At 52.8% G+C, this 13,525-nt stretch overlaps 1 protein-coding gene across 1 annotated transcript in view; it reads right to left on the bottom strand.

The window, feature by feature from the left end:
* Positions 1-286: 286 nt before the first annotated feature.
* The window catches only part of LOC137083517 (uncharacterized), a 17,811-nt gene continuing 4,572 nt past the window's right edge, over positions 287-13,525 (bottom strand). Inside the window, exons 2-3 of the mRNA XM_067449461.1 lie at positions 9,937-11,178; positions 287-1,569 (exon numbers count right to left, since the gene is read on the bottom strand). Of these exons, the coding sequence (XP_067305562.1) occupies positions 1,511-1,569; positions 9,937-11,178 (1,301 nt within the window). The 3' untranslated portion in view covers positions 287-1,510. The remainder of the gene's footprint in view (positions 1,570-9,936; positions 11,179-13,525) is intronic.

Below are 13,525 nucleotides of genomic sequence, written 5' to 3'. Positions count from 1 at the left end.
GCGTGTGTGTGTGTGTGTGTGTGAGTGTATTTGTGTGCATGAGTCATTTTGAGAGTGTGTGAACTGCCTGTGTGTGTGCATTTGTGTGTAAGTGCATAAATGTGTGTGTGTGAGTGTATTTGTGTGCATGAGTATGAGAGTTTGAATGTGTGTGTGTGTATTAGTGTGTGTGTGTGTGTGTGTGTGTGTGTGTGTCACAAGAAACCATTGATCAATTAACAGAGTTTAATCTCATTTTCAGTATTTTATTGCAGTTATTAAACCCAGAGAACCCTAACTGAACATCTACATGAGACACACCAATGATCATTCTTTAGTAACAGGAATTATATTTATTACGTGCAGATATAAATGTATAAAAAAGGCACAGGGTCTGTCAATCAAAGCTCTATTTATCAAAGAAGAGCAGCTTCATTAGTTACCAATCACCACAAACAGCATTAATAATCCTCACACACACACACACACACACACACACACACACACACACACACACACACGTACACGCGATTAATACACACATGAAGAGTCAAACTGAATTACATCTGCAGACAGAGCAGAAACTCGCACCAAACACATAAAGAGACAACATTATTATTCACACTCGGGTCCCTTTCGCGATTATCAGGGTCAGGTTAAGGTCAGGGTCAGGGTCAGGTTAAGGTCAGGGTCAGGTTAAGGTCAGAGTCAGAGTCAGGGTCAGGGTCAGGTTAAGGTCAGGGTCAGGGTCAGGGTAAGGTCAGAGTCAGGGTCAGGTTAAGGTCAGGGTCAGGTTAAGGTCAGGGTTGAGGTTGAGGTCAGGGTTAAGGTTGGGTCAGGTTAAGGTCAGGGTCAGGGTCAGGTTAGGGTCAGGATTTACTGCTGTGATATCGTGTGATTCTGATCCAGTCGCTCGGCTGGGTCAGGGTCAGGTTAAGGTTAAGGTCAGGGTCAGGGTCAGGGTCAGGGTCAGGTTAGGGTCAGGATTTACTGCTGTGATATCGTGTGATTCTGATCCAGTCCCTCGGCCGGGTCAGGGTCAGGGTTAGGGTCAGGGTCAGGTTAAGGTCAGGGTCAGGTTAAAGTTAAGGTTAAGGTCAGGTTAAGGTCAGAGTCAGGGTCAGGGTCAGGTTAAGGTCAGGGTCAGGTTAAGGTCAGGGTCAGGTTGAGGTCAGGGTTAAGGTTGGGTCAGGGTCAGGGTCAGGTTAAGGTCAGGGTCAGGTTAAGGTCAGGGTCAGGTTGAGGTCAGGGTTAAGGTTGGGTCAGGGTCAGAGTCAGGTTAAGGTCAGGGTCAGGGTCAGGGTCAGGTTAAGGTCAGGGTCAGGTTAAGGTCAGGGTCAGGTTGAGGTCAGGGTTAAGGTTGGGTCAGGTTAAGGTCAGGGTCAGGTTAAGGTCAGGGTCAGGGTCAGGATTTACTGCTGTGATATCGTGTGATTCTGATCCTGTCGCTCGGCTGTGCTAAGCTGTACAAACTTGAGTGAAGCCCAAAGCCTGAAAGTCTACAGAACTAAAGGCACACGACTCTTCTAGATTAGATCTGGGCTGAGTCAGCCTTCAGCGCCGGTGGGTCCGCTCCATCTGTCCCCATCACTGAAACACACACACACACACACACACACACACACACACACACACACACACACACACACACACACAGAGTTATATACAACTGCTTATTTCATATATACAACCATTTATCATCTAGAGTAACAACTTCGCTGACAAATGCTCATGATTGCCACACTAAATGTGTTTATCACTTCCCTACAAAACACACACATACACACACACACACACACACACACACACACACACCGATCAGGCATAACATTATGACCGGTGAGGTGAGTAACACTGATGATCTCTTCATCTCCTGTTAGTGGGTGGGATATATTAGGCAGCAAGTGAACATTTAGTCCTCAGAGTTGATGTGTGTGAAGCAGGAGAAATGGGCAAGCGTAAGGATTTGAGCGAGTTTGGCCAGATTGTGACGGCTAGACGACTGGGTCAGAGCATCTCCAAAACTGCAGCTCTTGTGGGCTGTTCCCGGTCTGCAGTGGTCAGTATCTATCAAAAGTGCTCCAAGGAAGGACCAGTGGAGAACCGGCCACAGGGTCATGGGCGGCCAAGGCTCATTGATGACCGTGGGGAGCGAAGGCTGGCCCGTGGGGTCCGATCAAACAGATGAGCTACTGGAGCTCACACTGCTCCAGAAGTTAATGCTGGTTCTGATGGTTCTCGGGTGTGTGTGTGTGTGTGTGTGTGGCTTACCTGGGGAACACATGGCCCCAGGATGCACTATGGGAAGAAGGCGAGCCGGCGGAGGCAGTGTGATGCTTTGGCCAATGTTCTGCTGGGAAACCTTGGGTCCTCCATCCATGTGGATGTTACTTTGACACGCTCCACCTACCTAAGCATTGCTGAGACCTTCAGGGGTCAGGGCAGCAAAAGGGGGACCACCACAATATTTGATCAACTCAATAATAATGAGAAGGTGCTCATTATTATGCCATCCATCAGCTATACTGACCACAACTCTGCCAAAGCCCAAGCAAGTCTTCATGTGTTTCACAGAGGCGTTTGGTTTGAGATCTTTACCTGCGTTCTCTTACACCTGTAGTGTTCCTCAGGGTGTCTGTGATGCTCATGGAAACATACGGCCCAAATATGCAAGGAAAAGCACATGAACATCCATTTGCTCATATTTTACATACATGTTTGTCTTAGAATCAGAATATATTCAATCTTGTATAAAGCTGCAGTGTGGCACGGCCCAGAACAGCTGGCGTCATCGCAGGACATGTAAAGAGCTCGTCTTACATAATCTGAGGCAACAGAGCGCAAGATTATGTTGAGTTCTGGCTCGACACAGAGCAGCAGTGTGAGCAGGAGGCTGTTGTGCAGATGTGGAGACGTGTGTGTGACACACTGTGTGTCTTTGTCTAGACTGCAGCACACAATCCCTGTCCTGTTAGCCAGCATTAGTTATGCACTGCCGTTCTACTGGCCCAGGCTTCAATTTACATCTCAAATGTGGTCAAACCTGACGTGCTGTTCTCAAACAATCACTAACATCTTTAAAAGGTATCAGTACAGAGTTCTTATGCAGATGCAGGCTGTGTAAGTAATTAGTTTGACATGTGACCCCATGTGTTCCTAGAGCCTAACTGCCCCATAACCCCATGTGTTCCTAGAGCCTAACTGCCCCATAACCCCATGTGTTCCTAGAGCCCAACTGCCCCATAACCCCATGTGTTCCTAGAGCCCAACTGCCCCATAACCCCATGTGTTCCTAGAGCCCAACTGCCCCATAACCCCATGTTTTCCTAGAGCCCAACTGCCCCATAACCCCATGTGTTTCTAGAGCCTAACTGCCCCATAACCCCATGTGTTCCTAGAGCCTAACTGCCCCATAACCCCATGTGTTCCTAGAGCCTAACTGCCCTATAACCCCATGTGTTCCTAGAGTCTAACTGCCCCATAACCCCATGTGTTCCTAGAGACTAACTGCCCCATAACCCCATGTGTTCCTAGAGCCCAACTGCCCCATAACCCCATGTGTTCCTAGAGTCTAACTGCCCCATAACCCCATGTGTTTCTAGAGCCTAACTGCCCCATAACCCCATGTGTTCCTAGAGCCCAACTGCCCCATAACCCCATGTGTTCCTAGAGCCCAACTGCCCCATAACCCCATGTGTTTCTAGAGCCTAACTGCCCCATAACCCCATGTGTTTCTAGAGCCCAACTGCCCCATAACCCCATGTGTTTCTAGAGCCTAACTGCCCCATAACCCCATGTGTTTCTAGAGCCTAACTGCCCCATAACCCCATGTGTTCCTAGAGCCCAACTGCCCCATAACCCCATGTGTTCCTAGAGCCCAACTGCCCCATAACCCCATGTGTTCCTAGAGCCTAACTGCCCCATAACCCCATGTGTTCCTAGAGCCCAACTGCCCCATAACCCCATGTGTTCCTAGAGTCTAACTGCCCCATAACCCCATGTGTTTCTAGAGCCTAACTGCCCCATAACCCCATGTGTTCCTAGAGCCCAACTGCCCCATAACCCCATGTGTTCCTAGAGCCCAACTGCCCCATAACCCCATGTGTTTCTAGAGCCTAACTGCCCCATAACCCCATGTGTTCCTAGAGCCTAACTGCCCCATAACCCCATGTGTTCCTAGAGCCTAACTGCCCCATTACCCCATGTGTTCCTAGAGCCCAACTGCCCCATAACCCCATGTGTTCCTAGAGCCCAACTGCCCCATAACCCCATGTGTTCGTAGAGCCTAACTGCCCCATAACCCCATGTGTTCCTAGAGCCCAACTGCCCCATAACCCCATGTGTTCCTAGAACTCAACTGCTCCATAACCCCACGTGTTCCTAGAGCCCAACTGCCCCATAACCCCATGTGTTTCTAGAGCCTAACTGCCCCATAACCCCATGTGTTCCTAGAGCCTAACTGCCCCATAACCCCATGTGTTTCTAGAGCCTAACTGCCCCATTACCCCATGTGTTCCTAGAGCCCAACTGCCCCATAACCCCATGTGTTCCTAGAGCCCAACTGCCCCATAACCCCATGTGTTCGTAGAGCCTAACTGCCCCATAACCCCATGTGTTCCTAGAGCCCAACTGCCCCATAACCCCAGGTGTTCCTAGAACTCAACTGCTCCATAACCCCACGTGTTCCTAGAGCCCAACTGCCCCATAACCCCATGTGTTCCTAGAGCCCAACTGCCCCATAACCCCATGTGTTCCTAGAGCCCAACTGCCCCATAACCCCATGTGTTCCTAGAGCCCAACTGCCCCATAACCCCATGTGTTCCTAGAGCCCAACTGCCCCATAACCCTATGTGTTCCTAGAGCCTAACTGCCCCATTACCCCACGTGTTCCTAGAGCCCAACTGCCCCATAACCCCACGTGTTCCTAGAGCCCAACTGCCCCATAACCCCACGTGTTCCTAGAGTCTAACTGCCCCATAACCCCATGTGTTTCTAGAGCCCAACTGCCCCATAACCCCATGTTTTCCTAGAGCCCAACTGCCCCATAACCCCATGTGTTTCTAGAGCCTAACTGCCCCATTACCCCATGTGTTCCTAGAGCCCAACTGCCCATTAACCCCATGTGTTCCTAGAGCCCAACTGCCCCATAACCCCATGTGTTCCTAGAGCCTAACTGCCCCATAACCCCATGTGTTCCTAGAGCCCAACTGCCCCATAACCCCACGTGTTCCTAGAGCCCAACTGCCCCATAACCCCATGTGTTTCTAGAGCCTAACTGCCCCATTACCCCATGTGTTCCTAGAGCCCAACTGCCCATTAACCCCATGTGTTCCTAGAGCCCAACTGCCCCATAACCCCATGTGTTCCTAGAGCCTAACTGCCCCATAACCCCATGTGTTCCTAGAGCCCAACTGCCCCATAACCCCACGTGTTCCTAGAGCCCAACTGCCCCATTACCCCATGTGTTCCAAGAGCCCAACTGCCCCATAACCCCATGTGTTCCTAGAGCCCAACTGCCCCATAACCCCATGTGTTCCTAGAGCCTAACTGCCCCATAACCCCATGTGTTCCTAGAGCCTAACTGCCCCATAACCCCATGTGTTCCTAGAGCCTAACTGCCTCATAACCCCATGTGTTCCTAGAGCCTAACTGCCCCATAACCCCACGTGTTCCTAGAGCCCAACTGCCCCATAACCCCACGTGTTCCTAGAGCCCAACTGCCCCATAACCCCATGTGTTCCTAGAGCCCAACTGCCCCATAACCCCAGGTGTTACTAGAGCCCAACTGCCCCATAACCCCATGTGCTCCTAGGGCCTAACTGCCCCATAACCCCATGTGCTCCTAGGGCCTAACTGCCCCATAACCCCATGTGTTCCTAGAGCCTAACTGCCCCATAACCCCATGTGTTCCTAGAGCCCAACTGCCCCATAACCCCACATGTTCCTAGAGCCTAACTGCCCCATAACCCCACGTGATCCTAGAGCCCAACTGCCCCATAACCCCATGTGTTCCTAGAGCCCAACTGCCCCATAACCCCATGTGTTGCTAGAGCCTAACTGCCCCATTACCCCATATGTTCCTAGAGCCCAACTGCCCCATAACCCCACGTGTTCCTAGAGCCCAACTGCCCCATAACCCCATGTGTTCCTAGAGCCTAACTGCCCCATAACCCCATGTGTTCCTAGAGCCCAACTGCCCCATAACCCCATGTGTTCCTAGAGCCCAACTGCCCCATAACCCCATGTGTTCCTAGAGCCCAACTGCCCTATAACCCCATGTGTTCCTAGAGCCCAACTGCCCATTAACCCCATGTGTTCCTAGAGCCCAACTGCCCCATTACCCCATGTTTTCCTAGAGCCCAACTGCCCCATAACCCCATGTGTTCCTAGAGCCTAACTGCCCCATTACCCCATGTGTTCCTAGAGCCTAACTGCCCCATAACCCCACGTGTTCCTAGAGCCTAACTGCCCCATAACCCCATGTGTTCCTAGAGCCTAACTGCCCCATAACCCCACGTGTTCCTAGAGCCCAACTGCCCCATAACCCCACGTGTTCCTAGAGTCTAACTGCCCCATAACCCCATGTGTTCCTAGAGCCCAACTGCCCCATAACCCCATGTTTTCCTAGAGCCCAACTGCCCCATAACCCCATGTGTTTCTAGAGCCTAACTGCCCCATTACCCCATGTGTTCCTAGAGCCCAACTGCCCATTAACCCCATGTGTTCCTAGAGCCCAACTGCCCCATAACCCCATGTGTTCCTAGAGCCTAACTGCCCCATAACCCCATGTGTTCCTAGAGCCCAACTGCCCCATAACCCCACGTGTTCCTAGTGCCCAACTGCCCCATAACCCCATGTGTTTCTAGAGCCTAACTGCCCCATTACCCCATGTGTTCCTAGAGCCCAACTGCCCATTAACCCCATGTGTTCCTAGAGCCCAACTGCCCCATAACCCCATGTGTTCCTAGAGCCTAACTGCCCCATAACCCCATGTGTTCCTAGAGCCCAACTGCCCCATAACCCCACGTGTTCCTAGAGCCCAACTGCCCCATTACCCCATGTGTTCCAAGAGCCCAACTGCCCCATAACCCCATGTGTTCCTAGAGCCCAACTGCCCCATAACCCCATGTGTTCCTAGAGCCTAACTGCCCCATAACCCCATGTGTTCCTAGAGCCTAACTGCCCCATAACCCCATGTGTTCCTAGAGCCTAACTGCCTCATAACCCCATGTGTTCCTAGAGCCTAACTGCCCCATAACCCCACGTGTTCCTAGAGCCCAACTGCCCCATAACCCCACGTGTTCCTAGAGCCCAACTGCCCCATAACCCCATGTGTTCCTAGAGCCCAACTGCCCCATAACCCCAGGTGTTACTAGAGCCCAACTGCCCCATAACCCCATGTGTTCCTAGAGCCCAACTGCCCCATAACCCCATGTGTTCCTAGGGCCTAACTGCCCCATAACCCCATGTGCTCCTAGGGCCTAACTGCCCCATAACCCCATGTGTTCCTAGAGCCTAACTGCCCCATAACCCCATGTGTTCCTAGAGCCCAACTGCCCCATAACCCCACATGTTCCTAGAGCCTAACTGCCCCATAACCCCACGTGATCCTAGAGCCCAACTGCCCCATAACCCCATGTGTTCCTAGAGCCCAACTGCCCCATAACCCCATGTGTTCCTAGAGCCTAACTGCCCCATTACCCCATGTGTTCCTAGAGCCCAACTGCCCCATAACCCCACGTGTTCCTAGAGCCCAACTGCCCCATAACCCCATGTGTTCCTAGAGCCTAACTGCCCCATAACCCCATGTGTTCCTAGAGCCCAACTGCCCCATAACCCCATGTGTTCCTAGAGCCCAACTGCCCCATAACCCCATGTGTTCCTAGAGCCCAACTGCCCTATAACCCCATGTGTTCCTAGAGCCCAACTGCCCCATAACCCCATGTGTTCCTAGAGCCCAACTGCCCCATTACCCCATGTTTTCCTAGAGCCCAACTGCCCCATAACCCCATGTGTTCCTAGAGCCTAACTGCCCCATTACCCCATGTGTTCCCAGAGCCTAACTGCCCCATAACCCCACGTGTTCCTAGAGCCTAACTGCCCCATAACCCCATGTGTTCCTAGAGCCCAACTGCCCCATAACCCCATGTGTTCCTAGAGCCCAACTGCCCTATAACCCCATGTGTTCCTAGAGCCCAACTGCCCCATAACCCCATGTGTTCCTAGAGCCCAACTGCCCCATTACCCCATGTTTTCCTAGAGCCCAACTGCCCCATAACCCCATGTGTTCCTAGAGCCTAACTGCCCCATTACCCCATGTGTTCCCAGAGCCTAACTGCCCCATAACCCCACGTGTTCCTAGAGCCTAACTGCCCCATAACCCCATGTGTTCCTAGAGACTAACTGCCCCATAAACCCATGTGTTCCTAGAGCCCAACTGCCCCATAACCCCATGTGTTCCTAGAGCCCAACTGCCCCATAACCCCATGTGTTCCTAGAGCCTAACTGCCCCATTACCCCATGTGTTCCTAGAGCCCAACTGCCCCATAACCCCACGTGTTCCTAGAGCCCAACTGCCCCATTACCCCATGTGTTCCTAGAGCCCAACTGCCCAATAACCCCATGTGTTCCTAGAGCCTAACTGCCCCATTACCCCATGTGTTCCTAGAGCCCAACTGCCCCATAACCCCACGTGTTCCTAGAGCCCAACTGCCCCATAACCCCACGTGCTCCTAGAGCCTAACTGCCCCATAACCCCATGTGTTCCTAGAGCCCAACTGCCCCATAACCCCATGTGTTCCTAGAGCCCAACTGCCCATTAACCCCATGTGTTCCTAGAGCCCAACTGCCCCATAACCCCATGTGTTCCTAGAGCCTAACTGCCCCATAACCCCATGTGTTCCTAGAGCCCAACTGCCCCATAACCCCACGTGTTCCTAGAGCCCAACTGCCCCATTACCCCATGTGTTCCAAGAGCCCAACTGCCCCATAACCCCATGTGTTCCTAGAGCCCAACTGCCCCATAACCCCATGTGTTCCTAGAGCCTAACTGCCCCATAACCCCATGTGTTCCTAGAGCCTAACTGCCCCATAACCCCATGTGTTCCTAGAGCCGAACTGCCTCATAACCCCATGTGTTCCTAGAGCCTAACTGCCCCATAACCCCACGTGTTCCTAGAGCCCAACTGCCCCATAACCCCATGTGTTCCTAGAGACTAACTGCCCCATAAACCCATGTGTTCCTAGAGCCCAACTGCCCCATAACCCCATGTGTTCCTAGAGCCCAACTGCCCCATAACCCCATGTGTTCCTAGAGCCTAACTGCCCCATTACCCCATGTGTTCCTAGAGCCCAACTGCCCCATAACCCCACGTGTTCCTAGAGCCTAACTGCCCCATAACCCCACGTGTTCCTAGAGCCTAACTGCCCCATAACCCCATGTGTTCCTAGAGCCCAACTGCCCCATAACCCCATGTGTTCCTAGAGCCCAACTGCCCCATAACCCCATGTGTTCCTAGAGCCCAACTGCCCTATAACCCCATGTGTTCCTAGAGCCCAACTGCCCCATAACCCCATGTGTTCCTAGAGACTAACTGCCCCATAAACCCATGTGTTCCTAGAGCCCAACTGCCCCATAACCCCATGTGTTCCTAGAGCCCAACTGCCCCATAACCCCATGTGTTCCTAGAGCCTAACTGCCCCATTACCCCATGTGTTCCTAGAGCCCAACTGCCCCATAACCCCACGTGTTCCTAGAGCCCAACTGCCCCATAACCCCACGTGTTCCTAGAGCCTAACTGCCCCATAACCCCATGTGTTCCTAGAACTCAACTGCCCCATAACCCCATGTGGTCCTTGAGCCCAACTGCCCCATAACCCCATGTGTTCCTAGAGCCCAACTGCCCCATAACCCCATGTGTTCCTTGAGCCCAACTGCCCTATAACCCCATGTGTTACCCTCTGGGGCGGCTGCACAGATCACACTCTCCCCGGCAGGGGCTGGACTTGGCACTTCTGGAGCGGGTTCTAGAGCTGGTTCTAGAGCTGGAGTCGGTTCCATTGGAGCTGGTTCTAGAGCTGGAGTTGGTTCCACTGGAGCTGGTTCTAGAGCTGGTTCTAGAGCTGGAGTTGGTTCCACTGGAGCGGGTTCTAGAGCTGGAGTTGGTTCTATTGGAGCTGGTTTTAGAGCTGGGCTTGATTCCACTGGAGCGGGTTCTGGAGTTGGTTCTACTGGAGCTGGTTCTAGGGCTGGGCTTGATTCTACTGGAGTGGGTTCTAGAGCTGGGCTTGATTCCACTGGAGCGGGTTCTGGAGTTGATTCTACTGGAGCTGGTTCTAGGGCTGGGCTTGATTCTACTGGAGTGGGTTCTAGAGCTGGAGATGGTTCTAGAGCTGGGTTTGATTCCACTGGAGTGGGTTCTAGGGCTGAAGATGGTTCTACTGGAGCTGGTTCTAGAGCTGGGCTTGATTCCACTGGAACGGGTTCTAGAGCTGGAGATGGTTCTACTGGAGCTGGTTCTAGAGCTGGGCTTGATTCCACTGGAATGGGTTCCACTGAAGTGGGTTGTAGAGCTGGGCTTGGTCCCACTGGAGCTGGTTCTAGTGCTGGGCTTGATTCCACTAGAGTGGGTTCTAGAGCTGGAGTTGGTTCCGGAGCTAGAGTTGGTTCTACCGGAGCTGGTTCTAGAGCTGGAGCTGGTTCTAGAGCTGGAGCTGGTTCCGCTGGAGTGGGTTCTGGAGCTAGAGTTGGTTTCACTGGAGCTGGTTCTAGAGCTGGAGTTGGTTCTGCTGGAGTGGGTTCTAGAGCTAGAGTTGGTTCTACTGGAGCTGGTTCTAGAGCTAGAGTTGGTTCTGCTGAAGTGGGTTCTGGAGCTAGAGTTGGTTCCACTGGAGCTGGTTCCGCTGGAGTGGGTTCCGCTCGAGCGGTTTCTGAGCTTGAGTCTGATGGGAATTCTGGAGCTAGCTTGGGTTCTGCAGTGAGAGTGAACTGGACTGGTGTGAGATCTGGCACTGATTCTGCTGCCGTAGTGTCCATGAGTGGATCTCTGGGCTCCAGAGCAGCATCTGGTTCTGAGGCCTCAGTCTGGACCTCGTCTGCCGGTCCTGGGCCCATCTGGTCCAGAAGAGAGCTCTGAACCGGCAGCTGCATCTGGTCTGAGATGGTCTCGCCATCTTCTGCTATGATCCCATTATGAGTGGCTGCCAGAAAACACAAGCAGGAGGACATAACGTTTATTAACATGCACACATAATCGCTTGCCATCAGAATACAGTAATTTACGAAATGTAAATTAGGCATAAGAATATGGAGGGGGGGGGGGGGGGGGGGTCAGGAGATGCTCTCTGACAGAAGTCTTCGGTTGAACGTTCATTAGGAAGGGTTAGGGTTACAGGCATCAAAAACCACATCAGGGTCTAATCCCTTTATCTGTCTGTAGTCGGAGCAACAAAGCTAACCACTCATCCTGTAGCAGCACTCACTGTAGCAGCACTCACTGTAGCAACGCACACTGTAGCAGCACTCACTGTAGCAGCACTCACTGTAGCAGCACTCACTGTAGCAACGCACACTGTAGCAGCACTCACTGTAGCAGCGCTCACTGTAGCAGCACTCACTGTAGCAACGCACACTGTAGCAGCACTCACTGTAGCAGCACTCACTGTAGCAGCACTCACTGTAGCAGCACTCACTGTAGCAGCGCTCACTGCAGCAGCGCTCACTGTAGCAGCGCTCACAGTAGCAGCGCTCACTGTAGCAGCACTCACTGTAGCAGCACCCACTGTAGCAGCGCTCACTGTAGCAGCACTCACTGTAGCAGCACTCACTGTAGCAGCACACACTGTAGCAGCACACACTGTAGCAGCACTCACTGTAACAGCACATACTGTAGCAGCACACACTGTAACAGCACACACTGTAGCAGCACTCACTGTAGCAGCACTCACTGTAGCAGCACACACTGTAGCAGCACACACTGTAGCAGCACTCACTGCAGCAGCACACACTGTAGCAGCGCTCACTGTAGCAGCACACACTGTAGCAGCGCTCACTGTAGCAGCGCACACTGTAACAGCACACACTGTAGCAGCACATACTGTAGCAGCACTCACTGCAGCAGCACACACTGTAGCAGCGCTCACTGTAGCAGCACACACTGTAGCAGCGCTCACTGTAGCAGCGCTCACTGTAGCAGCGCACACTGTAACAGCACATACTGTAGCAGCACTCACTGCAGCAGCACACACTGTAGCGGCACACACTGTAGCAGCACACACTGTAGCGGCACACACTGTAGCGGCACACACTGTAGCGGCACTCACTGTAGCAGCACACACTGTAGCAGCACATACTGTAGCGGCACACACTGTAGCGGCACTCACTGTAGCAGCACTCACTGTAGCAGCGCTCACTGTAGCAGCGCTCACTGTAGCAGCACTCACTGTAGCAGCACTCACTGTAGCAGCACTCACTGTAGCAGCACTCACTGTAGCAGCACTCACTGTAACAGCACATACTGTAGCAGCACACACTGTAACAGCACTCACTGTAGCGGCACACACTGTAGCAGCACACACTGTAGCAGCACTCACTGTAGCAGCACACACTGTAACAGCACTCACTGTAGCGGCACACACTGTAGCAGCACACACTGTAGCAGCACTCACTGTAGCAGCACTCACTGTAGCAGCACTCACTGTAGCAGCACTCACTGTAGCAGCACACACTGTAGCAGCACTCACTGTAGCAGCACACACTGTAACAGCACACACTGTAGCAGCACTCACTGTAGCAGCACTCACTGTAGCGGCACACACTGTAGCAGCACATACTGTAACAGCACTCACTGTAGCAGCACTCACTGTAACAGCACATACTGTAGCAGCACACACTGTAGCGGCACACACTGTAGCAGCACATCCTGTAGCAGCACTCACTGTAGCAGCACTCACTGTAACAGCACATACTGTAGCAGCACACACTGTAACAGCACTCACTGTAGCGGCACACACTGTAGCAGCACACACTGTAGCAGCACTCACTGTAGCAGCACTCACTGTAGCAGCACTCACTGTAGCAGCACTCACTGTAGCAGCACACACTGTAGCAGCACTCACTGTAGCAGCACACACTGTAACAGCACACACTGTAGCAGCACTCACTGTAGCAGCACTCACTGTAGCGGCACACACTGTAGCAGCGCTCACTGTAGCGGCACACACTGTAGCGGCACACACTGTAGCGGCACACACTGTAGCGGCACACACTGTAGCAGCACTCACTGTAGCAGCACTCACTGTAGCAGCACTCACTGTAGCAGCACACACTGTAGCAGCACTCACTGTAGCAGCACTCACTGTAGCGGCACTCACTGTAGCGGCACACACTGTAGCGGCACACACTGTAGCGGCACTCACTGTAGCGGCACACACTGTAGCGGCACTCACTGTAGCGGCACACACTGTAGCGGCACTCACTGTAGCGGCACACACTGTAGCAGCACTCACTGTAGCGGCACTCACTGTAGCGGCACTCACTGTAGCAGCA

The sequence above is a fragment of the Pseudorasbora parva genome, chromosome 7 (assembly GCF_024679245.1).
Source record: "Pseudorasbora parva isolate DD20220531a chromosome 7, ASM2467924v1, whole genome shotgun sequence".
Classification (NCBI taxonomy): domain Eukaryota; kingdom Metazoa; phylum Chordata; class Actinopteri; order Cypriniformes; family Gobionidae; genus Pseudorasbora; species Pseudorasbora parva.
Note: the sequence above shows the minus strand (reverse complement) of the source record. Positions and strands in the feature narration are given on the sequence as shown.